General features: G+C 43.2%; 1 protein-coding gene across 2 annotated transcripts in view; it reads right to left on the reverse strand.

Annotated features, from left to right (window-relative positions):
* Window positions 1–22,595: 22,595 nt before the first annotated feature.
* The window catches only part of OSCP1 (organic solute carrier partner 1), a 39,548-nt gene continuing 36,239 nt past the window's right edge, over window positions 22,596–25,904 (reverse strand). For both annotated transcript variants that reach the window (XM_068269058.1, XM_068269059.1), the window contains one exon: window positions 22,596–25,330. In XM_068269058.1, the coding sequence (XP_068125159.1) occupies window positions 25,214–25,330 (117 nt within the window). In that variant the 3' untranslated portion in view covers window positions 22,596–25,213. The remainder of the gene's footprint in view (window positions 25,331–25,904) is intronic.

Here is a 25,904-nt window from a genome sequence, read left to right on the forward strand (position 1 = left end):
TAAATATTGCACTGGCGAATTGATAAGGGGGGGGTCTGAGGGCAATCTGAGCGTGTGGGGCGAGTGATTGGGTGCCCACAAGGGGCAGATTAGGGTCTGATCTGATGGGTAACAGTGACAGGTGGTGATAGGGGGTGATTGATGGGTGATTGATGGGTAATTAGTGGGTGTTTAGAGTAGAGAACAGATGTAAACACTGCACTTGGGAGGTGATCTGATGTCGGATCTGCGGGCGATCTATTGGTGTGGGTGGGTGATCAGATTGCCCGCAAGGGGCAGGTTAGGGGCTGATTGATGGGTGGCAGTGACAGGGGGTGATTGATGGGTGATTGATGGGTGATTGACAGGTGATTGGCAGGTGATCAGGGGGGGATAGATGCATACAGTACAAAGGGGGGGGGGTCTGGGGAGAATCTGAGGGGTGGGGGGGTGATCAGGAGGGAGCAGGGGGCAGTTCAGGGTTAAAAAAAAAATAACGTTTTTAGATAGTGACAGGGAGTGATTGATGGGTGATTAGGGGGGTGATTGGGTGCAAACAGGGGTCTGGGGGATGGGCAGGGGAGGGGGTCTGAGGGGTGCTGTGGGCGATCAGAGGGAAGGGGGGGGCAGGATCAGTGTGCTTGGTGCAGACTAGGGTGGCTGCAGCCTGCCCTGGTGGTCCCTCGGACACTGGGACCACCAGGGCAGGAGGCAGCCAGTATAATAGGCTTTGTATACATTACAAAGCCTATTATACGCATTGCGTGCGGCGATCCGGGTGCTAATAACCCGCTGGCGCTTCCGAACGGCCGGCGGGTTACAGCGCGGGGGGGGGGCGGAGCCAGTCGCCGGCGGCTGATCGCGTCACGAATGACGCGATCGCCGCATAACCACGCCCGCCGCCGCCACCGCCGTCGGCTTAAGGCGGTCGGCAAGTGGTTAAGTGATGACATACATTGTTGTTGCTAAAGTGGAGTAACCACTTTAAGCTTTCATACCATTACTGGAGCATGTGAAAGCTCCAATGAGATCGCTTAGAAGTATTTAAAACAGGAGGGTAATCCTTCTTCCCAGTGAAAGGGAGCTTGTGGTTAGATCAGGCTAGGCGCCAGTCCCTGGTCCCTTGGTGGGATATATTTGGCTGGCAGATGTTTTATGTGGGCTGACTCATGTCGGGTGTAGCTTGTGGTAACAAGATCACGTTTCTAGCAGCCCACACACAGCAAGAAAAATTGTGCTTTTCTTTAGATACTGCTAACATTGACTGCTGCAGCCAAAAAAGTGAGAATCCACAATTGAATGATTGTGTTCTGCATTGAATTTTTTATATATATATATTTCCAGGACGTCTCAGGACAGCAACCCTGAGACTTGTCTCCCTCCATTTCCAACTGGACAGGATACTAGTTTAAAGAATTAACATAATTGATTAGGCAGGCACACTACATAAGGCAGCATTCCCTTACCCTCATCAGTTGTTTTCCTGTCCAGCAGGATGCTGGTTGTGTGGGGAGAGCTGGCCAACCATGATAGATTTCAGGAGCCGCGGCATACAAGTGTCCCCTATGTCAGCGCTGGTCAGGCGAGCCAGCGCGGGTGCTTGATGTCTGCATCGGCTTCTCCCCCAGTCTGTGTTACACGCCGGAGCGGCTTCCGCTGAAGGACGCGCGCAGAGGGACATGTGACTTCCGCATTACGTGACCAAGGAGGAAGTAGAATGCTTTCCATGGCTCGGCGTGCATCCCAGCGGACATCTCGCCGCATTTAGCCGCTGATTGAGCTAGTCTGCTCAGTAATGCGGTGGATTTCTAAGGTAAAGCAAACCTTTTCATTATGTTTGAGCGGAAACCTTCAGGTGACCTATTCAAGGGTTGTGCATCCTGGTCAGTCTTGTGTATGCTGACCATGGAAGCGTCCGCAGGCTCTTGCTCCCATAGTTCTGAGGAGTCAAGCTCCACTCCCTCTCTGGTATGTGTCTTCTGTTATAAGGCCTTTATACCGGCTATTATTTGAGGGTTATCAAGCACCCTCCCCTGGTTCCTCAGTTTTAACTTGGTTTCCATCCTGGAAACACCCAAGAGGAATAGATGCTGAGTTTATTTGGCCGGATGGATGTCCTCTTGGCAGCACTGCTCATGCATGAAATCCCTGGGCCACAAGCCATGGTCGGGAGACTGGTGCTGGTGGGGGAGTCCAATATAGGAGAACTAGACAGCATAAGAAATGGTACTGTTCCTGACGTTCTCCCCTATGCTGGAAAGATGGGATCACAGACAAGAGCTTCCAAGCTTGTTCCAGCAGCAGGGATATTCACTCATATAGTTCACATTAGAGTGTGATTTTCCCCCTGTGTGTTTTACCCTCTCTCTTGTTTCCTCTATAATCTAGTGAGCTAATGGAAACTTGCAGGGCAATGATAGTTGCCAGGAGTCATTTGCTTCCCATTTGATTGGTCAGGCCTGCAGTAAACCTATGCTAGCTGTAGAGACCGACCAATCGTTGAAGGGATGTACACTCACATGGTTGATTTTAGAGTGATGTTTCCTTGGTATAAGTTTATACTTTCTCTTGTCGTCTGTGTCCATGCAATCTAGCAGTGGGTGCAAAGCAGGAGGTGAAGGTGAATTGTTGCCATTGCAGCAATAGGCTTCCCCAGGGTTATAATAAGATGATTTGTCAACCCTGAACTGCAGTGATGGTGATTGACAATCTATGGAAATTTTCAGGAAGTGAATCTCTGGGTAGTTTCAAGGAGTTCCTTGTTTCAAACTTGTTCAGATCTATTGTGCATTTGTTTCAGATCTGCATTGCATTTGTTTCAGATCTGCATTGCATTTGTTTCAGAGCTGCATTGCATTTGTTTCAGAGCTGCATTGCATTTGTTTCAGAGCTGCATTGCATTTGTTTCAGAGCTGCATTGCATTTGTTTCAGAGCTGCATTGCATTTGTTTCAGATCTGCATTGCATTTGTTTCAGGTCTGCATTGCATTTGTTTCAGGTCTGCATTGCATTTGTTTCAGATCTGCATTGCATTTGTTTCAGAGCTGCATTGCATTTGTTTCAGATCTGTATTGCATTGGTTTCAGATCTGCATTGCATTTGTTCTGATCTGTATTGCTTTTGTTTCAGATCTGCATTACTTTTGTTCAGATCTGCATGGCATTTGTTTCAGATCTGCATAGCATTTGTTTCAGATCTGCATTACTTTGGTTCAGATCTGTATTGCATTTGTTTCTGATCTGCATTGCATTTGTTTCAGATCTGCATTGCATTTGTTTCAGATCTGCATTGCATTTGTTTCAGATCTGCATTGCATTTGTTTCAGATCTGCATTGCATTTGTTTCAGATCTATATTGCATTTGTTTCAGATCTGCATTGCTTTTGTTTCTGATCTATATTGCATTTGTTTCCGATCTGCATTACTTTGGTTCAGATCTGTATTGCATTTGTTTCAGAGCTGCATTGCATTTGTTCTGATCTGTATTGCTTTTGTTTCAGATCTGCATAGCATTTGTTTCAGATCTGCATTACTTTTGTTTCAGGTCTGCATAGCATTTGTTTCAGATCTGCATTACTTTGGTTCAGAACTGTATTGCATTTGTTCTGATCTGCATTGCATTTGTTCTGATCTGCATTGCATTTGTTTCTGATCTGCATTGCATTTGTTCTGATCTGTATTGCTTTTGTTTCAGATCTGCATTACTTTTGTTTCAGATCTGTGTTGCATTTGTTCTGATCTGTATTGCTTTTGTTTCAGAGCTGCATTGCATTTGTTCTGATCTGTATTGTTTTTTGTTTCAGATCTGCATAGCATTTGTTTCAGATCTGCATAGCATTGGTTTCAGATCTGCATTACTTTTGTTTCAGATCTGCATAGCATTTGTTTCAGATCTGTATTGCATTGGTTTCAGATCTGTATTGCATTGGTTTCAGATCTGTATTGCATTGGTTTCAGATCTGCATTGCATTGGTTTCAGATCTGCATTGCATTTGTTTTGAATTTTGTTTGATTTGTCAAGCCTGCACTTAAACCTTTACTGGCTGTAGAGATTGACAATTTTTCAGTGAGATACACTCTTAGTATTTAGAGTGTAATTTCCCCTGTATGTTTTATCCCCTCTCTATATTCGGGCAAAGGTGAATGTAAAGCAGAGGATTTCAAGATTCTGGAATCTTAAGCAATGTGGACAGTAGATTTTTCCAGTATTATAAGTAATTGTTGAATCTGCACAAAGGGCAGTGCTCAGTCGTGTGGCAGATTTATTCAGCAGGGAAATTCACTGCCCATATAAATCTATGGGTCTGTGCACAGTGCGGGGTTGTACCTGATCGCATTATTCTAAAAAGCGGCATGCAGATTTGTAAAAAGGCCATGTCTGGTCTCCAGTGCAGTTCACACTGTTGCGTTACTATGCATGCATTATAAGCTTATCCACTGTGACCCTAGCCTAGAGCTATCATAGCGGTGGGTGTTGTCTTCCACTTAAAGAGGAACTCCCAGTGAAAATTCTTCATTTTTACAATAATTATGTATAAATGTAGTCAGCTTTTGCCCATTTTAAAAGCTTCCCTCTCTTTTATTTACATTCTGACATTTATCAGATGGTGACGTTTTTACTGTTGGCAGGTGATGTAGCTGGAAGTACCTGCTGCTTGTTCTGGCAGTTGGAAACAGCTGTAAACCGCTATTTCCCACAATGCAACGAGGTTCACAGACCGGAAACTGCCAGGAAAATAGTCCTCAGTCTCCTGTGGGAGGGGCTTCACCACAATATTAGACATACAGAGCCCCCTGATGAGGATCCATTTGTGAAAAGGAATAGATTTCTCATGTAAAAGTGGGTATCAGCTACTGATTGGGATGGCGTTCAATTCTTGGTCACGGTTTCTCTTTAAAGGAGAAACTGTTAGGAAGCTGTTAAAACAGATTCCAAGAATGGCAAGTTGGATAAGACTAAGCTGTCAAACCTGATAAGCATGCAGTGTCTTCTGAAGCGGTGTCTAAATCTAGGAAATGTGCAGTGACCGTATGCCTGATTCTGCAGAACACCTGTGTCAATTATGCACTGAAAAGGTAGTGAAAGATGAATCCCCTACATAGCTTAAAGATTTGATGGGATGGTTGAGATCAGAGATGTCCTTTGCTATTAAAGAAATTGAAGAATCTGCTTTCATACTTTCTAATTCAGATGTTACACCGACATTTACCCCCTCTACTTCTGATGCACCTATTGCTGGTCCTTCTAAATCCTCCTAACAGATCTCCTCAAGAGGTAGAGAGTCGAGGTTGATTCAGATAAATTTGATGTCTAAAGGGAGAGTGGATATCTATTATTGGAAGAGTTACCACAGGGCGAAGTAGACACATCTGAGGGTAAAGGCGTTAAGTCTCAGAAATTCGTTTTTCCACAGAATTTATGAATGAGTTATTTGAAGCTATGCATAGGGCTATGGGAATTACCAAGGAACAAGAAGACCTATTACTATTGATCAAATGTACAAACGTTTATCTGACCTAAGATTGTATATAAATTCCATAGATCTCAAGAGATCTTTTTACCATCTTTTTGCAGTAATTCATCAAATCGAAAGGAAGAAAGGTTGCACTGTCTAGGTGTTAAGAAGGTGTCTAATTTAATGAATATCTTCAGAGATCCAAGAATTGGAGGAAGTCCAATGCTTTGTTGGTTCTCTTTGCCGGAAAGCAGCCATCTAAATAAACCTATTGCAAGATGGATCAGACAAGCTATTGCTTTATCTTACTTGCACCAGGGCAAGCAGTTATCAGGACTAGCGAAAGGTCATTCAACCAGAGCGGTTTCTACTTCCTGGGCAGAGAGAGCAGGGGCTACTATTAATAAATCTGTGAAGCTGTAACCTGGTCAAGCCACAATACCTTTGTTAAGCATTATAGACTTGATTTAACCTCTAACTCTGACTTATGTTTTGGTAGAAGAGTTTTGCAGGCTGTAATCCCTCCCTAATTATGTCTTGTTTATCATCTCAGGGTTGCTGTCCTGAGACGTCCTGGAAAGACAAAACTTACTTACGGTAAGGTCTTTTCCAGGAGTCGGAAGGACAGCACCCTTACTACCCACCCTGATGTATTGTTAATAAAAATTATTTGAAGCATCATTCTGTGTGGTCTTTTTTATTACTGATGAGGGTAAGGGAATGCTGCCTTATGTAGTGTGCCTGCCTAATCAATTATGTTAATTCTTTTAACTAGTATCCTGTCCAGTTGGAAATGGAGGGAGACAAGTCTCAGGGTTGCTGTCCTTCCGACTCCTGGAAAAGACCTTACCGTAAGTAAGTTTTGTCTTTTTTTACATTTTACAGTGAACCCAAGGTGAAAGGGATAGGGAGGTTGCCATATTTATTTCCATTTAAGCAATACCAGTTGCCTGGCTGCCCTGCTGATCCTCTGCCTATAATAGATTTAGCCATAGCCCCTGAACAAGCATGCAGCAGATCAGATGTATCTGACAATATTGTCAGATCTCACAAGATTATCTGCATGCTTGTTTCTGGTGTGATTCAGACGCTACTGCAGCTAAGTAGATCAGCAGGGCGTCCAGGCAACTAGTATTGTTTAACCACTTCCACACCATGAAATTGTGTGCTGATCTGTGCTGCGTGGGCTCTCCAGCCCACAGCACAGATCAGCTAGCAGCCAGGGCGATCAGACTTCTCCCCTTTTTTCCCCACTAGGGGGATGTCCTGCTGGGGGGGTCTGATCGCCGCCGGCTGCTTGCGCTTGCGGGGGGGGCTCTTCAAAGCCCCCCTCCGCAGCGCTTCCTGGCCTCCTTCCCCTTCCCTCCCTCTCCCTCCCCCTGTGAGCGGCGCAGGACGGATTTCCGTCCTGCGCCTGATGGGATAGGCTTTAGCCTATCAGATGCCGGCGATCCCCGGCCAATCAGAGGCCGGGGATCGCCGATCTCCTCTACGGCGCTGCTGCGCAGCAGCGCCGTATGCATGTAAACACCGGGGAAGATCTTCCCCGTGTGTTTACATTTACCCTGCGAGCCGCCGATCGGCTCGCAGGGTGTTCATGGAGACACCCTCCGTGAACTGACATGGAACGGCCGCTCGTACGAGCGGCCGTTTCCATGGTATACACTTCAGGATTCAGGGGCGTATATATACGCACCGAGAATCCGGAAGTGGTTAAAAGGAAATACATTTGGCAGCTTCCACATTACTCTCACCTTGGGTTCACTTTAAGTATTGACCTTGCAATATAATTAATTAAAATGTAAAAATTGCATTTCTGTAAAAGGTACCGTATTTTTCCCGAGTATAAGACGCACTTATTTTCCCTCAAAAGTGTGTGTGTGGGGGGGGGGGGGGGGGGGGGGGAGTTGCTGCGTCTTATAGTCGGAATGTAGGGCAACAAGTGGGGAAAGCACATTTTTCTTTCGTTTAGGTCTCAGCCGGTGGTCTCGCTGCGTGGGTACGCATACAGGATGCAACATACTTCTGCCCAGCTTAGTAAGTGACTGCAGATGCTGCTGATTGGTGCTGATAGCCTTGCAGGTGGGATGAAGGCACCGCTCTTGAACCAATCACAATCCTCTCTCCATGATTGGTGTGAGCGGTGGAGGGATTGTGATTGGTTCATGAGCAGTGCCTTTGTCCCTCCCACAGAGCTATCAGCACCAACGGCAGTGTCTGCAGTCACTCACCAAGATGGATGGTGTACTAGAGGAATCGCCCCTGGGAGACTTGGGCGCAGGATACAGCCGGTATGGCTTATCCTGCTCCTGCACAAGTTCCCGGCGACGTTAAATACTATTCCCACTCCAGGCCGCCATGGATGGTGGGGAATGAAATAATTCAGCTTCCAGCAATTGCTGGAGGACAAATTATTGTGTTTTATAAGTAACTTTAGCTCAGTTTTCTGACGGCACTGAAGTTACTCACTGTGCGCCACTATAGCTGTAATTACTATTACGGCCTATGGTGGCGCGGCTGCGCCCAAATCTCCTGTGCGGGAATTGAAGTGTTCGGCTGGATGGAAGCCTGGTGAATGGGCTGTGCACGCCTGCGCACTTAGAAACCCTCGGCTGCCATGTCCCCACTCCCGGTGGTTTCCAGGATGTGAGCGTGCTTGCAGCCTGCTGAACTGCACAGGCACAGCGTGTAATAGGCAATACTGCTTCCGGGTCAAGGATAGTGACCCAGGGGAGGGTCGGGGCTTGGTCTGGACAGTTGGAGGCAATCGGGAAGAGTGGGGGGGGGGGGTCGAAGGAGGATGCAGTCCGCGTCCCAGATACCTTGTGCAGCAGATAACTTAAAAAATTGTATTATCCTTTAACCACGGACCAGCTAATTTTAATCACCCCTCCCCCACATGGCTAATCTTAAAGGACAACTGAAGTAAGAAGAATATGGAAGCTACCATATTTATTTCCTTTTAAAGGACCACTATCGCAAAAATCATAAAATGTAAAATACATGTAAACACATACAAATAAGAAGTATGTTTCTTCCAGAGTAAAAATGAGCCATAAATGACATTTTTCCTATGTTGCTGTCACTTACAGTAGGTAATAGAAAACTGACAGATTTTGCGCTAGTCCATCTCGTTAAGGGGGATTCACAGCATGGCCTTTATTCTTTATAAAGACACTCCCTAAAAAGGATTTATACAAAAATGCTGGCCAGCCTCCCGGCTCACCTTACACTTTTTTGCCAGTTGGATTGAGCAACTGCCATTCACTAAGTGCTTTTGAAAATAAAGAAAACCCTGAGAATCCCCTATGAGGAGATGGGCTAGTCCAAAATCTGTCGGCTCTATACAATTGCCTACTGTAAGTGACAGCAGCATAGGAGAAAAGTTATTTACATCTAAATTTACTTTGGGGGGAATGTACTTTGTATTTGTATGTTTTTGATTTGCATTTAAAATGTTATGATTTTTGTGATAGTGATCCTTTAACCATTTCAGCCCATGGGTATTTTTCACCTTATTCATCAGAGCAATTTTCACCTCCCATTCATTCGCCAATAACTTTATCACTAATTTTTACAAATAATTGATCTGTATCTTGTTTTATCCGCCACCAATTAGGCTTTCTTTGGGTGGTACATTTTGCTAAAAAATATTTTTTTTCTAAATGCATTTTAACAGAAATATTAAGAAAAAAAATTGAAAAAGGTCATTATTTCTCAGTTTTCGTCCATTATAGCTTTAAAATAATACATGCTACCATAATTAAAATCTATGTATTTTATTTGCCCATTTGTCCCAGTTATTACACCATTTAAATTAATTTGTTTTGTTTTTTTATTGTATTTTTTTTTCATTAATTTTATTTGGGTAATTTTTGGTGTGGGAGGTAAACAGTTAATTTTAAATGTAATAATGTGTGTTTATTTTATGAAAAAATGTATGTAGATGTACCGTAGTTTTACTATTTGGCAACAAGATGGCCAAAGTGAATTTTTTTTGGTCCTGGAAGCGAGCACTCTTGCTTCCAGGAAGTATAAGGAGGACGGGAAACTTTTTTTTTTTTTCTCAGAAAGACGGCGGCTTCTGAAAAGAAACTGTTGGTCTTTCTACCGGGGACTTAGATCAATGAATGGGAACTATCTTTCCATTCATTGATCTCCAGGTTAACGTTGGGCGGCACAGGAGCACGCGGATGTGTGCGCGATCGCACACTGGAGCGCACAACAGCAGCCACCTGGTCGTGACAATTACATTCAGGCAGCTTAAATGGTTAAACAATACCAGTTGCCTGGCAACCCTGCTGATCTATTTGGCTGCAGTAGTATTTTAATAACACCAGAAATGGCTAATCTTGTCAGATCTGACAATAATGTCAGAAACACCTGATCATGTGTTTGTTCAAGGTCTGTGGCTAAAGTATTAGAGGCAGAGACAGGGACATAACTAGAAGTCACGGGGCCCCCCTGTAAAACTTCGAATGCTCCCCCCCCCCCCGCTTTCTGCACAGGTAAACTGAGAACCAATGTTATTCAATTGGCTAGTGCACACTTGAATGTGTTTTCCCCATGCAGATAAAAACTGACAGTAGTGAAGCACTGCACACAAACAGACTCACATGGTGTGCAGAAAACACGTACAGAAAACTGACAGACAAGTGTGCTCCCAGCCTCAGCTTATTGCACTCACTCTGTCCATCTCTGATGAAGCAGACCTGGCTTTGCAGACTTCTCCAGCATCGCTACAGTACGCAGCACTTGGCAAAACACTAATTAATACATTTTACTTAGATAATATTCATCTTAAATTCTATCACAAGTCAAGTATAAATATATGCAATGATATAGAAAGAATACAAACATTAAAAATACACATTCAGGAGCATTCTACTGTGGGCTACCCAAATTCTACATGGTACAACTGACCGTAATCCTAGGGCACTCCGATAGGGCTACCCGTGAACACCAGCCTGTAACGCGCATTGTTTTACGATGACCAATGAAGCAATATGCTATCATTTTACAAAAATGTTACAAAAAACATTTCCACTGCACATGCACATTCATCCCTCTCGGATGTTTAACATCCAAATAGTTATTCCAGAGGGCTTCTTTTTTGAAGCAACAATTTTACTGTCGCCCCCGCCAGATTTGAGATCTATAGAATCAAGTACCAGCCAGCGCAACTGTGGGGCTCTATGTCCCCCCTAACGGAAATGCCTAGCTACAGAGGTCTCATATTTTTCCTCTCCTTCTCAGATCTTGCCAATGAAACGCTTGTGCTCCTGTATACGCACACGTACTGCTCGTGTGGTCATGCCCACATACATCATACCACACGGGCATTTTAATCCATAAACTACGTATATACTGGCACAGGTAAATCTCCCTCTAATCTGGACTTGCTTACCCGTATGGGGATGAGACATAAAATTGCCTCTCAGAACTGAACACACATTGCAATTACAGTAGGCAAATGTACCATCTCTTTGGTGGTTTTGTATCACTGGATTGGTGGCCTGTCTAATTTTCTGACTATATTCTGCACTGTTCTTCCTCTCTTGAGGGCAAACAGTGGTGACTCCTGAAAGAGGCTCCCCACCGGTCACTGCTAAGATCCGGACTGAACTTTCTAACTGCTTTTGTGCCCAATGAGGTATTCTGTCAAAAACTGCATCACAAAAAGGGACTCTCTTTGCTTTAGCGCTTAAATACTGATGGTGCCGGCATCGCTGCTTTACATAGGAGACACACGGTGGTATTTGAGAAGTGAAATGAAGTTTATTGGATTTACAGAAAGTGCGCAATAATTGTTTAAATAAAATTAGGCAGGTGCATAAATTTGGGAACTGTTGTAATTTTATTGATTCCAAAACCTTTAGAACTAATTATTGGAACTCAAATTGGCTTGGTAAGCTCAGTGACCCCTGACCTACATACACAGGTGAATCCAGTTATGAGAAAGAGTATTAAGGGGGTGAATTGTATGTTTCCCTCCTTTTAATTTTCTCTGAAGAGTAGCAACATGGGGGTCTCAAAACAATTCTCAAATGACCTGAAGACAAAAAATATTTACCATCATGGTTTAGGGGAAGGATACAGAAAGCTGTGTCAGAGATTTCAGCTGTCTGTGTCCGCAGTTAGGAACATATTGAGGAAATGGAAGACCATGGGCTTAGTTCAAGTTAAGGCTTGAGGTGGCAGACCAAGAAAATTCTCAGATAAACAGAAGCGACGAATGGTGAGAACAGTCAGAGTCAACCCACAGACCAGCACCAAAGACCTACAAAATCATCTTGCTGCAGATGGAGTCACTGTACATCGTTCAACCACTCAGCGCACTTTACACAAGGAGATGCTGTATGCGAGAGTGATGCAGAGGAAGCCTTTTCTTCACCCACAGCACAAACAGAGCCGCTTGAGATATGCTAAAGCACATTTGAACAAGCCAGCTTCATTTTGGAATAAGGTGCTGTAGACTGATGAAACTAAAATTGAGTTATTTGGGCATAACAAGGGACGTTATGCACGGAGGAAAAACAACACAGCATTCCAAGAAAAACACCTGCTACCTACAGTAAAAGATGGAGGTGGTTCCATCATGCTGTAGGGCTGTGTGGCCAGTGCTGGGACTGGGAATCTTGTCAAAGTTGAGGGACGCATGGATTCCACTCAGTATCAGCCAATTTTGGAGACCAATGTCTAGGAATCAGTGACAAAGCTGAAGCTGCGCCGGGGCTGGATCTTTCAACAAGACAACGACCCTAAACACTGCTCAAAACCACTAAGGCATTCATGCAGAGGAACAAGTACAACTTTCTGGAATGGCCATCTCAGTCCCCAGACCTGAATATAATTGAAAATCTGTAACGTGAGTTAAAGAGAGCTGTCCATGCTCGGAAGCCATCAAACCTGAATGAACTAGAGATGTTTTGTAAAGAGGAATAGTCTAAAATACTTTCAGCCAGAAACCAGACTCTCATTGGAACCTACTGGAAGCGTTTAGAGGCTGTAATTTCTGCAAAAGGAGGATCTACTAAATATTGATTTCATTTATTTTTGTGGTGCCCAAATTTATGCACCTGCCTAATTTTGTTTAAACAATTATTGCACACTTTCTGTAAATCCAATGAACTTAATTTCACTTCTCAAATATCACTGTGGGTGTCTCCTATATGATATATTTAACTGACATTTTTTATCGTAACAACCAACGATTTATACAGGAAAATCATCACGATTAACAAGGTTGCCCAAACTTTCGCATCCCACTGTATATTTATATAAAATCGGACACCATCACTCAAACGCTTTTACCAATTTCAATGAAACTTGCCAAGGACCCCAAAGCTCACAAATATGGTCATTGACTGACTGTATGCCAAGGTTAGAAAATGTGGGTGGAGCCAACAACCAAATACATACCCGAGCAAGGCAAGGTCTTCAGCTAGTAGATAAATAAACCGAAAACATACTTTAACATTGTATAGATGATCCCAAGATAGAGTTTTCTCATATTACTGCAGTGTAGCATATCCTTCCATTGTACTGTATATCTTAAGAGGTTTGAAAAGTACTTCTCATGAATGAACAGGACTCATGATTAGCCACAATGCAAGCAGAGCTACCAAAACCGTATCCAGTAACTGAATAATGAATACTAATTGGACAATCTTGTTTATAAGAGGAAGGTTATTCCACCCAACTAAGCAAATGGGTTCCCACAGATAAAAAAAAGTTGACGTGTCACAGATGTTATTTCAGTGTGTGCAGAAGCTGATGTGGCCTGAACTGCAAGTCAGCATGATGACTCACTTTCCTAACTAGGATTGCTCACCAAGGTTTCCATGTTAGTTACCTACATAACTGCTGTGTGACACCCATGTATGTCCACATCCCACTGTAAGCACGCTCCATCTGTACGCTCCATTACGCACTGTGTAATATGTTGACGCTTTATAAATACAATAAATAATAATAATAATAATCTGTACAAACAGAACAATAAGAATAAAATCACAAGAGTAACAGAATAAACATGTTTCATACCAATAATATTCAAGGTTTCGTTTTTTTCTGATCTACATATACACACATAACAACTAGACAAAGAGACGCCCCAAGTTGCTATTGCAAGTCAGAAATAAAAGCTAGCGCCTAACTTCTTTGATCTTCAGCTGAATATAACAGAGCTCCATAAAGAGCAGGAACTTTATAAAACACTTCAGGCTTGTTCACACTTAGGGTGCTTTGCATTTTTTTTTTTTTGAGCTCCAGGGATTTAAAAAAAAACTCCCCAAAATCGCTAGTGCAATGAATCGTTTTGGAATAGTTAATATCTGATCGTTTCGTCAGCTTTCTGCTTAGCAAAGTGCTGCATGTACCATTTTTACGGCAAATTTGCTACAGTGGAAGGTATAGGAAAAGGGCAAAACACTGACAATATCGCTTTGTGCGGCAATTGCGTTTGCGCTTTTAAAAATAAATACATTGTATTTATTCTTTTCCGGGTCAAATAGTTCACTTCCTGACTTGTGTCAGAAAGTAAAAAAAAACAAATCGCTCTGCAAAAGCGCTTAGAAAAGCACTTTACAAAAATCGTAGCCCCGGGAGGGGAAAAAATAATCACTCACAAAATCGCAAAACGCTGGTGTTTGCAATTTCAATTTTAGATGTGAACAAAGCCTTCCAGTTTGCTATCCAGCTAGCAGGAAGCACATTTCTGTGTTTCCAGACAGAAAACCAATTTCACATGCATGCATTTTCCCAGTGAAATGGCAATGGATCCACTGTGTGCTAAAAATGCATGCAGCAGCAGTGCAGGGAGGGCAAGGACGCGATCAAACTGAAGGGGGTTGAAGGAAGCCCCAGGTATGAATTCTCGCTGCATAACTCGCTGCGTGCAGGCTTTGTGTTAAAGTCTACGTCTAGGAATTAAAAAAAGGCCTCTATGGATCAATCCAAAAAGGTTAGAGATGAAATGAAGTGGAAAAAGAATACCTATAAGGTCCTAAAACAGGAGTGGACCGAGGCTGTATTGAAAAATTATAAGGAGTGCAATAATATTAATAATAATAATAATTCCTTTTTTTGTATAGCGCCTTTCTCCTGTCGGACTCAAAGCGCTTGCGAGGCAGTCACAAGAGCGCACTCAGTAGGCAGTAGCAGTGTTAGGGAGTCTTGCCCAAGAAACTCCTTACTGAATAAGTGCTGGCTTACTGAGTAGGAAGAGCCAGGATTTGAACCCAGGACTCCTACATCAGAGGCAGAGCCCTTAACCATTACAATAAAAGCTGTAAAAAAGAAATTAGGCTGGCAAAGATTGAAGCTGAAAATCAAATCGCTAGGGATATCAAATCTAACCCAAAGAAGTTTTACAAGTACATCAACTCTAAAAAAAAGAAAGGTTGACTGTATTGGACTCCTAAAGGATGAGGGTGGGAACTCAATGGTGGATGACCAAGGTAAGGCAGAGTTATTAAATGCTTTCTTTGTTTCTGTCTTCACAAGGGAAACATCACTGTTGCAAATTACAAATACGGAAGGGTCTCAATCTTCCAGTTTTAATATTAAATACTTAACGCAGGAAGAAGTGAAGGCAAGACTAAATAAATTAAAAATAGACAAGGTACCTGGCCCAGATGGCATACATCCTTGGGTCCTAAGGAAATTAAGTTCAGTTATTAACCCTCCTGGCGGTCTATTAAAAACCGCCAGGGGGCCGCGCAGCCATTTTTTTTTATTTATTATTATTATTTTTTTAAATCATGTAGCGAGCCTAGGGCTCACTACATGATAGCCGCTGTGCAGCGGCATCCCCCTACCCTGTTCGATCGCCTCCGGCGATCAGAAAATCCCGTTCAAAGAACGGGACTTCCTGGAGGGCTTCCCCCATCGCCATGGCGACGGGGCGGGATGACGTCACCGACGTCATGGACGTCGTGACATCTAAGGGAGTCCCGATCCACCCCTCAGTGCTGCCTAGCGCTGATAGGCCAGGCAGCGCAGGGGTCTAGGGGGGGGGGGCTCTGCGGCGACGCGGATAGCGGCAAATCGGTGCGGGGCGGCGGCGATCGGTGTGCTCACGCAGCTAGCAAAGTGCTAGCTGCGTGCATCAAAAAAAAAATTGCGCAAATCGGCCCAGCAGGGCCTGAGAAAACCTCCTGCACGGCTTACCGCCAGGAAGGTTAATAAACCCCTGTATCTTATCTTTTGTGACTCTCTTTCAACTAGCAGAGTTCCAATAGATTGGCATACAGGTCCTGTTTGACTAACATGCTAAGCTTTTTTGAGGTAGAGAACACTAATGTTGATATTGGGAATGCTGTAGATGTGATATACTTGGACTTTGCAAAGGCCTTCGACACTGTTCCCCACAAAAGTCTGGTGCAAAAGTTGAGGATGCAAGGACTGGGAATGAGTCTGTGTGCATGGATAGGGTCAGAAAACAAAGAGTTGTGGTCAATAGATCTTATTCAAAATGGGTGACTGTTAGCAGTGGGGTCCCACAGCGGTCAGTACTGGGTCCAGTGCTCTTCAATTTATTTATTAATGACTAAGTAGATGCAGTAGAAATCAATGTTGCTATTTTTTTTTTATACAAAATTGTGCAGAATCATCAACTCTCAGGAAGATATATTGCAACAGGATATATGACATATTGCAACAGGATCTGTATAGGATGGCTATAGGGGCACATAAATGGCAGATGAAATTCAATGTTGAAAAGTGTAAAGTCATGCCTTTTGGTCGTACCAATACAAAATAAACGGGATACAGATGGGGACATCAAACTTAGAGAAGAAGGGCTTAGGAGTACTCATTGACAACAAGTTAAATAATCGTACTCAATGCCAAGCCGCTGCAGCTAAAGCTAATACAATTTTGGGAAGCATTAAAAGGGAAATAAAAACTTGAGATGCTAGCATAATATTGCCTGTTTAACTCTCTAGTAAGGCCACATCTGGAATATGGAATTCAGTTCTGGGCACCACATTACAGGAAAGATATTGCAGTTTTAGAGCAGGTGCAGAGACGAGCAACAAAATTAATACGAGGGATGGAAAGTCTCACTTACTAAGGTTAGATAAATGCATTTGTGTCTGATGACTTGAAAAACAATCATCTGATTTGCAACGCCGTGCGTTGTCATGACAGACCTGACGTATGTAATGCTTTTTGAATTTTTAAAAAGAGCTAATAAAACATTTTGTACTCAATGGTGAGGATCCTTTGTGTGAAGAATACTAGATTTATCCCTTTATACTCCGAGATATGGATCTTGCACATCCTTGAAAGTCCATTGGTGCTTAACCTGCTGAGCGGTCTGGACGAGCTCAGCTCGTCCAACACCGCCAGAGGCTGCCGCTCAGGCCCTGCTGGGCCGATTTCAACCAAATAAAAAGCAGCACACGCAGCCGGCACTTTGCCAGCCGCGTGTGCTGCCTGATCGCCGCTGCAGCGCGGCGATCCGCCGCGTGCAGCGGCGAAAGAGGGTCCCCCCAGCCGCCCGAGCCCAGCGTAGCCGGAACAAACAGTTCCGGCCAGCGCTAAGGGCTGGATCGGAGGCGGCTGACGTCCATGACGTCACTCTGCTCGTCGCCATGGCGACGAGGGAAGCGAAACACGGAGGGCCGCTCATTGCGGCCTTCTGTGTTATCTCTTGCCGCCGGAGGCGATCGGAAGATCGCCTCCGGAGCGCCCTCTAGTGGGCTTTCATGCAGCCAACTTTCAGTTGGCTGCATGAAATAGTTTTTTTTTTTTATTTAAAAAAAACCCTCCCGCAGCCACCCTGGCGATTTAATCAGAACGCCAGGGTGGTTAACCTTGTGATTCATTATGCAGAAAACTGACAGAAAAGTGTGAGTCCAGTCTAACTTGAGTCCTATTCCTTTGAATTCTGTAGAGATCCAGTAATATGTTTGTGTGATCCTGGGTGGGTAGGAGAGAGAGATATCAATGGCAAAAAGGTGCTCATCTCACTGAAGAATCAATGCATGCAGCAATATAGGTCAGAGAGAAAAGCAAAGGACATGCAGTATGTCCAGCTTCTGTTCAGTGACTAGAGTAAAGATAAGTACACACCGGAGTTAAAAGTCTTTGGAAAATGAAAGCTCACAAACCAATTTTACCACCTTCCATGTAGTATGAGAGCATATCTACACAGTCTATTCTATTAAGCTGAGTACCCCCATCAGATAAAAATCTTTGCAAACTGTCGCATAGGTTTGACAGGTAGGCTTTAACCACTTGAGGACCACAGTGGAAAACCCCCCTAAAGACCAGGCTCATTTTTGTGAAAATGGCCACTGCAGCTTTAAGGCCAAGCTGCAGGGCCGCACAACACAGCACAAAAGTGATTCCCCCCTCCTTTTCTCCCCACCAACAGAGCTCTCTGTTGGTGGGGTCAGATCGCCCCCCGCATGTTTATTTATTTGTTTATTTTTAAATAAATATTTGTTTTTTAAATCAATTTGGCTTTTTTTTTTTTTTATAGTCCCGTCTCTCCCTCCCCCCGCCAGCCAATCCATGTGATCAGCTGTCATAAGCTTCAGCCGATGACAGCCGATCACCGCTGACAGTCAGGAGGGGTTCAGCCTTGTCACACGGCTGTCCCCAGTACATCGCTGCTGCTGATCGCAGCGCTGTACTGTGCAAATAGACGGCGTCTCCCGAGCAGCAATAGCCGTTCGGAGACTGATGACGGGGCGGAGCTCCGCCCGCCCCCCCCCCCCCCCCCCCGAGGAGATGCGCGCACAGCCTGCGCGCAATCTCCTTCAGTAGCCGGCTCCAGGACCTGACGCCAATTGGCATTAGGCAGTCCTGGGGCTGCCGCCGCAGCCACGCCCATTGGCGTGGAGCAGTAGTGAGGAAGTTAAAGACTGATCTTTCTACAGATGCTGTCCACCTGAAAAAGATCTTTATCTGCAAAAGATCAGCAGTGAACAAAAGAAAGGGATGTCCCGCTACACCGTTGTAGGGTAAAAAGATCTCTCCGACTTTAACACATCAGCAAAAACACAGACAACAGCTGTTGTCTGTGTTTTTGCTGATGTGTTAAATAAAGTCTGAGAGATCTTTTTACCCTACAACAGTGTAGCAGGACATCCCTTTCTTTTGTTCACTGCTGGCTGATGCTACGGGTCCCAGGCTCCCGTTGGCTGCACTGGTGGTTGCAGTGATCCACACCTCTTTTCTCTGCAAAAGATCAGTTCCTGCAAAATGCATTCTTAGGCTATGATATCTGGATATCTCATACACACCTTGTTTAACGGACATTCATCTGCAGATCCGGTACAACAGGATGGATTTTCAGATCTGCTGATAATTGTCTGATCTGCAGATGAATGTCCGCTAAACAAGGAGATCTCCAGATAGACATGGATTATGAATGCATTTTGCAGGAACTGATCTTTTGCAGAATCATGGGAATACATTCATACTGAACGCGTTCCTTATTTTCTGCAACAGCAATTGTAGTTCTGCTGCATTTTTCCTGTTTTGATTAAGGGCAATATCGTGAAAATCGCAAAACGTGTTTGCATTGCCGATTGTGTTTCATGATTTTTTTTGTGGGAAAGAGCCCTTCAGCAAGGCAGAATTCAACAGTTCTGCTTATCTCCAAGTCATTTTAAATGTGTATTATTTGACAAGTACTTATTATTTATTAACATTGTTTGATCATATGTTTAGCATCAAACTGCCTCAGGCAGGGGTCACACTTGTCGGCTTTCGTGCGCGTTTTCTGCACAGAAAAACTGTTTTCAACTGAGAACTCATGTTAATCAATGAGCTAGGTCAAACTTGAATGCAGATTTTGCACGCAGAAAAAAAACTGACATCTTGCGCAATGTGTCAGTTTTCTCTATAAATTACATTAGCTGCTGTAAGGCAGGGAACACACTTGTCTTTCAGTTTTCTGAAAAGTGTAGAAACTGAAAGACAAGTGTGACCCCTGAAAGTATACAGTATGCCTAATTTTTGCAACTTCTGCTATTAATTGCATAGAACTCCTGAAGGCTGAAGTACAGCAATGAGAGTCTCACGAGTCACATGCTGTAACGGTTTATGAAAATACTGTTTCTATTTAGTCTTACCTGGTATTTTCCATTATACAGTATGTGTTGCCTAAATCAGCTACAACAGAAGGTCAGGCGATTATTGTAAAGCCACATACAGACTTTAGATGGTTCTCTGCTGAGAATGTTACATGTGTACAGGGCCAGCCTTAAGGCTCATACACACATCAGATTATAGTCTTTGGAAAATGAAAGATCACAGATCAATCTTACCACCCTTCATGTAATATGAGAGCCATACCTTCAGTCTTTTCTATGGAGCTGAACTCCCCATCAGAAAAAAATCTTTGCAAGATGCTGCACACACAGATTCTGTACAGACACAAAACATCTGTTCCTGCCAAAGATCCGTTCATGCAAATTGCATTCATAGTCTATGAGATCTGCAGATCATCATACACACCTTGTTTAACGGACATTCATCTGCAAATCAGACAATCATCAGCAGATCTGAAAATCCATCCTGGTGGATCTGATCTGCAGATAAATTGTCTGTTAAACAAGGTGTGTATGAGGATCTGCAGATATCATAGACTATGAATGCAATTTGCAGGAACGGATCTTTTGCAGATACTGATCTTTTGAATGTCTACAGCATCTTTGTGTGCAGCATCTTGAAAAGATTTCTGTCTGATGGGGAGTTCAGCTCCATAGAATAGACTGTGTGGGTATGGCTCTCATTCTACATGGAAGGGGGTAAAATTGGTCTGTGATCTTTCATTTCCAAAGACTATGGTCTGATGTGTGTATGAGCCTTTAGGTTTCACAGCACCCTGAGCGTAACCAGATTTTGGTGGTACCAGCTTCATGTCGCACCCAGATTATGCATATGCACGGTTTTAATTTAGTTAGAGCTAGGGCCCCTCCCAGCCGAGGTTGACCTTATCATGGTGGGAGGGTTGATTACTTGATAATTTGCATGCAAGCTATTATGGAAACTAACATCCTCCAGTGGCAGTCAGGCGCATCTCATTTCAATGCAGGGTGTGCACTGTCTACTAGTAGTCCTTGCACACTTTGTGCTGGTAGTCATTTGGATGCAGTCTGTCCTAAGTAGTGCTGTCCATTGTTCGCCGCCTACATTTTCCTGAGGGCTCGTTTCCACTATTGCGGTGCAGAATCACCTGGATTCCACCGCTGATGAAATCGCATGCGGATGCGATTCCCCATGCGTTTTTTGCCCGCATAGGTGAGGGTATATGCGATTTTAGTCATGTCCCTGCCTGTGTGAATTTACATTGGTACCTATGCGAATTCGCAGCAAAAACCGCATGGGGAAACTGCATGCGATTTCCCTATTAAATACATTGCATGCGATTCGCATGCATTCCACTCGCAGGCGAATTCTGCGGCTCTTTTGTGCTTTTTTTCACCGCTGAAAAAAACGCACCTCAACAACCCTACAGTGGAAACAGGCCCATCCACTTGCATTACATGTGCGAATCCGCATGCGTTGGACGCATGCGGATTTGCGATAGTGGAAACGAGCCCTCAGTGAAGCATGAACTCATACAAGCAAATCCATCTCAGCCATATCCAGGCTTATCCATTGTGTTTTTGTGATGTGCAAATCTTATCTGCTCATTTTGTGCAGGCAGTAGAGGAGTTGTAGAAGACATGCAGCCTTGGATTGCTGGAGTGGACAGTGTATCTGTATTATATGAATGCGCTGTCACTCCAGTACAGTGTGAACTGTGCCTACAGAAGTATAAGGTGGCTTAACAGGGCAGCGGCAAACTATGCAAACTATGTACTGGCTTCTGTTGGTAACTAGGTCCCTAAACCCAATAGGTGTGTAGGAGTGGGAACAGGTACCCAAAGCAATTTAAAGCATATATAATTAATACATGTATCTTTTAATATCAATAACAAAATATCACACTATAATAGACCTGGTGACACTAAAATACATTACCAACTGGTAATTGCTCAAAAGGTAGATAGTCAATTCAAAATACTACAGTGTAGATATTTTAAAATGTTTAATAAGAGCCATAAAAATACAATTTACATATAGTAACAGCACTACAAAAAGCATATGTATGTTCATTAGCATGGTCATGGCTTCCTAGTGTTCTGTGCCAGAGCTGAAATGCAGGGAAGAGTTATTTTATACTCACCGTAAAATTATTTTCTTGAGTTCACCGAGGCTACAGAAGACGTATGGGTATAAGCCTTGCCCATCGTCAAAGTTGTTCTTCCCCCTAAAGCTGACTTAACACTGTGCAATCTCGCAACATCTACATTGTACAAGGGCCTCCCTAAGAATCTAAAACAAAACAAAAGAGCACCCTTCAAAGTATATTTATATACTTATATACAAAGAATATTTATTTAAAAAAAAAAGTGCCCTGCTAAAATGCACTTAAATATCTGTCCAAAGTATATTCCACCTGTTTAACCTCATACTACATATATTTGGTAAAATTGTATGAGATAGTTTAGTGTATGGCTACCAGTAACGTTTATGCTACTTCCCCAGTCCCCAACTCAGTCTGTGGAAAGCAGACATAGCCAAGAGGAGGAATGAAGAATCCATTTTCATAGAAAAATAAGAAAATGGGTAAAAGCTATGTTCCCCCTGCAAACTCACATTTTTTCCTTTTGTCATTTGTGGGACAGAAGACAAATGGGGATGTCCAAACATCATCTCAGAAGTAGTAGTAAAATCTGAGAAAAGGCAGCCCTGACATGTTCTTAATGGTTAATGAGATGCTAATAATTCCAAGTTGATGTTAAAGCGGAACTGAAGATAAAATGAAAACGGTTTCACTTACCTGGGGTTTCTGCAAGCCCCCAGCAGCCATCCTGTCCCGCGGTCCTTCAAAAGCCTCCAATCTCCGGCCGCAGCTCCATTTCTCTATGTGGCAGTTGAGGCCAGCATATCCATTCTACGCGTTCCCATCTGCAACTGTGCTATTGCAGACTGAAATGCAAAGAAAGGATACGCGTGGCCAGAGCCGTGCAGGCGCAGTGGCCCGGCGTCGAAACCGAAAGTAGCTGGAGGCAGGAGAACGGAGGCTCGTGGAGGACCGACGCGGGACAGGACGGCTGCTGGGAGCTTGCAGAAGCCCCAGGTAAGTGAAACTGTCTAAATTCTATCTTTAGTTCAGTTTTAAATTCATGCGAATGTTCTGCAACTAGGAAATGCACCAAATCAAATACAACAATTATTAGCATCTCATGGACTAGCCTTTTGCGCCAAGCAGAGAAACACCAGCACCTGCTGAACACTCCCTCTAGGAAAATCGGAAAAAGCAACAGCCAACTCAGAGACCAAAGAGGGTGTTTAAAGACAATAACATTTCGAAAATATCGTCCTAACAGTAAAGTGGTATAAGAAAGTAGTAAATGAGCAAGCAATAGGATGAATAAACTTGGCAAATAGTACAGCTGGAGAAGACGACGATGAGTCCAGAAAATAGGCACTTCCCATGATGCAGTAGACAAGCCGCTAAGACCATGTGCATACTTAAAGTGGAATAAAACTGACATAACATTCAATGAATATGGTTTCCTACTTTTTATCACCCATACAGCTATCATATTTGCAGTTGTGCACAAGTAATATTGTGCATATACAAATTACAAGTTCCCAAAGAACATTTTATCTGCTCTGAAAGCTGCCATTGCATTTTATTCAGTTGCTGTAATTCTATATTAAAATCCTCTAGTGAGCTCTTCTGAACGGTGTGCATGCTTTAAGCAGAGAACATGCGTTTTCAGCACATATATGAAGGTAACAGAGGAATGTAAACAAAAGATAATGTTATCTCATCTTCAGATGCGGATCATAAGCTGAATAGGCTTTCCACTGCAAAACAAAGTGCTGTGTTTAACTGTTTGAATGCTTTTCTGTTACAATTTGTTTTTGTGATAGTAGGTTTAATGCTGTAAGTAATCTTTCAGAGCAAAGAAGAAATGCTGAGTTTCAGACCACTTTAGTTTCTGTCTCCCAGTTTGATTTAGACAGATTTGTAACAATCATGATGTTCACCTCTATACTGAACCGCCTGTCCTGTTTATCACTGGTTAACATCAATAACAATGGTGGAGGGGCATTTACGAACTAGCAAGTGAGATCTTACAGCCTTATTTTTGACTCCATAAAACATTTGTGCTCTCAGTGACTTAAAGGTTTTTTGTTTTTCTAGACAGCAAAAACAGTATTTCTGTTTTCATGGATACAGTGTTGAAACCACAGTTTTTTCTGTCTATAGCAGCAGGCCAGTTTCACTGGGCTTGCCTTTTTGCTTTTTGGATTTTTTAAAGATGAAATTATCTGCCAAACAAATGTTACTTAGGGAGGTCTAACAAATTGCTGGACACTAAAAGGTTTCTTCTGCTTCGGCAGTTGCCTTTGTAGAAGTTTTGATTATACTAGAGAGGCACAGCAGGTTAAGCATTCCGGCTCAGTTCCCGATAGGCTGAGAAGCAGCCTATCTGTATAGTAAAGATACAGTGTGATCCTCCGGCGGCCGTGGCAGTCAGTCACACCGGGAAGATGCATGCCATTCTTTGGCAAGACATCCCTCCTCTGAAAAAAATTGTGCAGCTCAAGTTTGTAAGCTGCAGAAATGCAACGGATAAACTAAGACACCATGGAAATGTGGGAATCCGGGGTGGCATCTGGACAGGTGGAGGTATGAGTGAAGGCTGTAGCTTGATAGTGTACTGGTTAAGGGCTCTGCCTCTAACATAGGAGTCCAGGGTTCGATTCTCGGCTCTTCCTGTTCAGTAAGCCAGCACCTATTCAGTAAGGAGGCCTTGGGCTAGACTCCCTAACACTGACACTGCCTACTGAGCGTGCCCTAGTTGCTGCAGCTCTGGCACTTTAAGTCCGCCAGGAGAAGTGCCATATAAATATTCTTGTCTTGAAAGTACGGTCCAGTCAGAGTGGGATGTTCTCATCCCTAATATTGAGCATGAGGAGGCCCTTATTAGTACAGTACTGTGTTGTTATGTAGAGGAGGTGATATGGAGACCAGAAAATACAACATTTACTGGACAAGAAGGTAAGCAGGTTATCTATTAGTTACAAAACTACTTACAGGAGAATAAGCAGAAAGCTTGGTAAAGTGACGCCACTATCTGTGATGGGCCATTATATACTGTATACAGTATAATCTCATGATAGTAAACCTCTGGATATAGTAAACTCAGTACTCAGGTCCCAGCAACAGAGTCTGTATAAATATACAATGTATGACCAATTCTGATATAGTAAACTTCTTATATGGTAACTACTTTTCCTGGCCCCTTGAGGTTTACTATAAAGGGATTCTACTGTATATATACACATACTAAAATTATACTTCCCATTCTGCAGTTCAGAACAGGTATTTTGAATCGTACAGACATTGATAATTAACCCAACCCACCAACAAAATAAATATAATAAATGTGTTTCAACAGTACACAATATGAAAATGTGTGCATGGTATGACTAGTCCTGTGAATCACAATAAAAACCAGTTGTATGCATACATGTTATATTCATACACATACATATATACATGTCAATATTACAAATTCAACAGCAATTACAGTGACCTCTGATTTTTCATCCAAGCTGTTCTGCTTGGCGCATTGTCCAAAACATTATCATTGCATGAAATACATTCTGTTTCCATAGTAGTCCCCATCTCAGAATCTGAGAATTATTTCTTGTGTACAGTAAACAATCAGAATCAGAAACATTTCATCACAGCCCATCCATTAGAGCTAGAAGTTCATCTCCTTTGCTGGTACTCTGTACATGTGATTCCTCTGACTGGAACTCTCCCATGATTTTAAAAAGCTCCTTATTCCTCCCTTGGTCCTGAAAAACAAAGAAGAAGATCTTCAATAAAAAATTTGCACAAACAAGTATCCCACAGACATGACACCCAATTTATGGTATTGGCCATTTTGACAAACAGTTTTGAAGATTAGTTGGTTAATAGTTTAAGTTTATGATGGTGGGGCCCACCAGAGCCCTAAGTAGAGAGGATGCTGTCTTAACTCAGAAGACTGAGAAGCTAGATCTCAGGTTTACCTGGGCTTTAGTGCCATAAGTCATGTTTTCTACTAGATTGTATGGTATAAGGCCAGGACCAACCCAAACAAACCTAGAAGATAAAGACTGACTTACTAGTGTATTTTTTGGACTATAAGACTCACTTTTTCCCAAAAAGTCACTGTGTTTTACAGTCCAAATGCAGGGGTTCCTGACTTGTGAACGCCTGCCAATACTAACCTCCAACCCACCGCAATGTCAGAGACTCCCTGTACTGTGCCCATGCAGAGGAGAACACAGGGGGACACAGAGGGGCATATAGGAGGACACGTGAGGGACACAAGAGGCACAAGGGGGCAGGAGGTACAAAGGGGGCATAAGCCACAAGATGCCCCTT

This window comes from Hyperolius riggenbachi, chromosome 2 (genome assembly GCF_040937935.1).
Source record: "Hyperolius riggenbachi isolate aHypRig1 chromosome 2, aHypRig1.pri, whole genome shotgun sequence".
Taxonomy (NCBI): Eukaryota; Metazoa; Chordata; class Amphibia; order Anura; family Hyperoliidae; genus Hyperolius; species Hyperolius riggenbachi.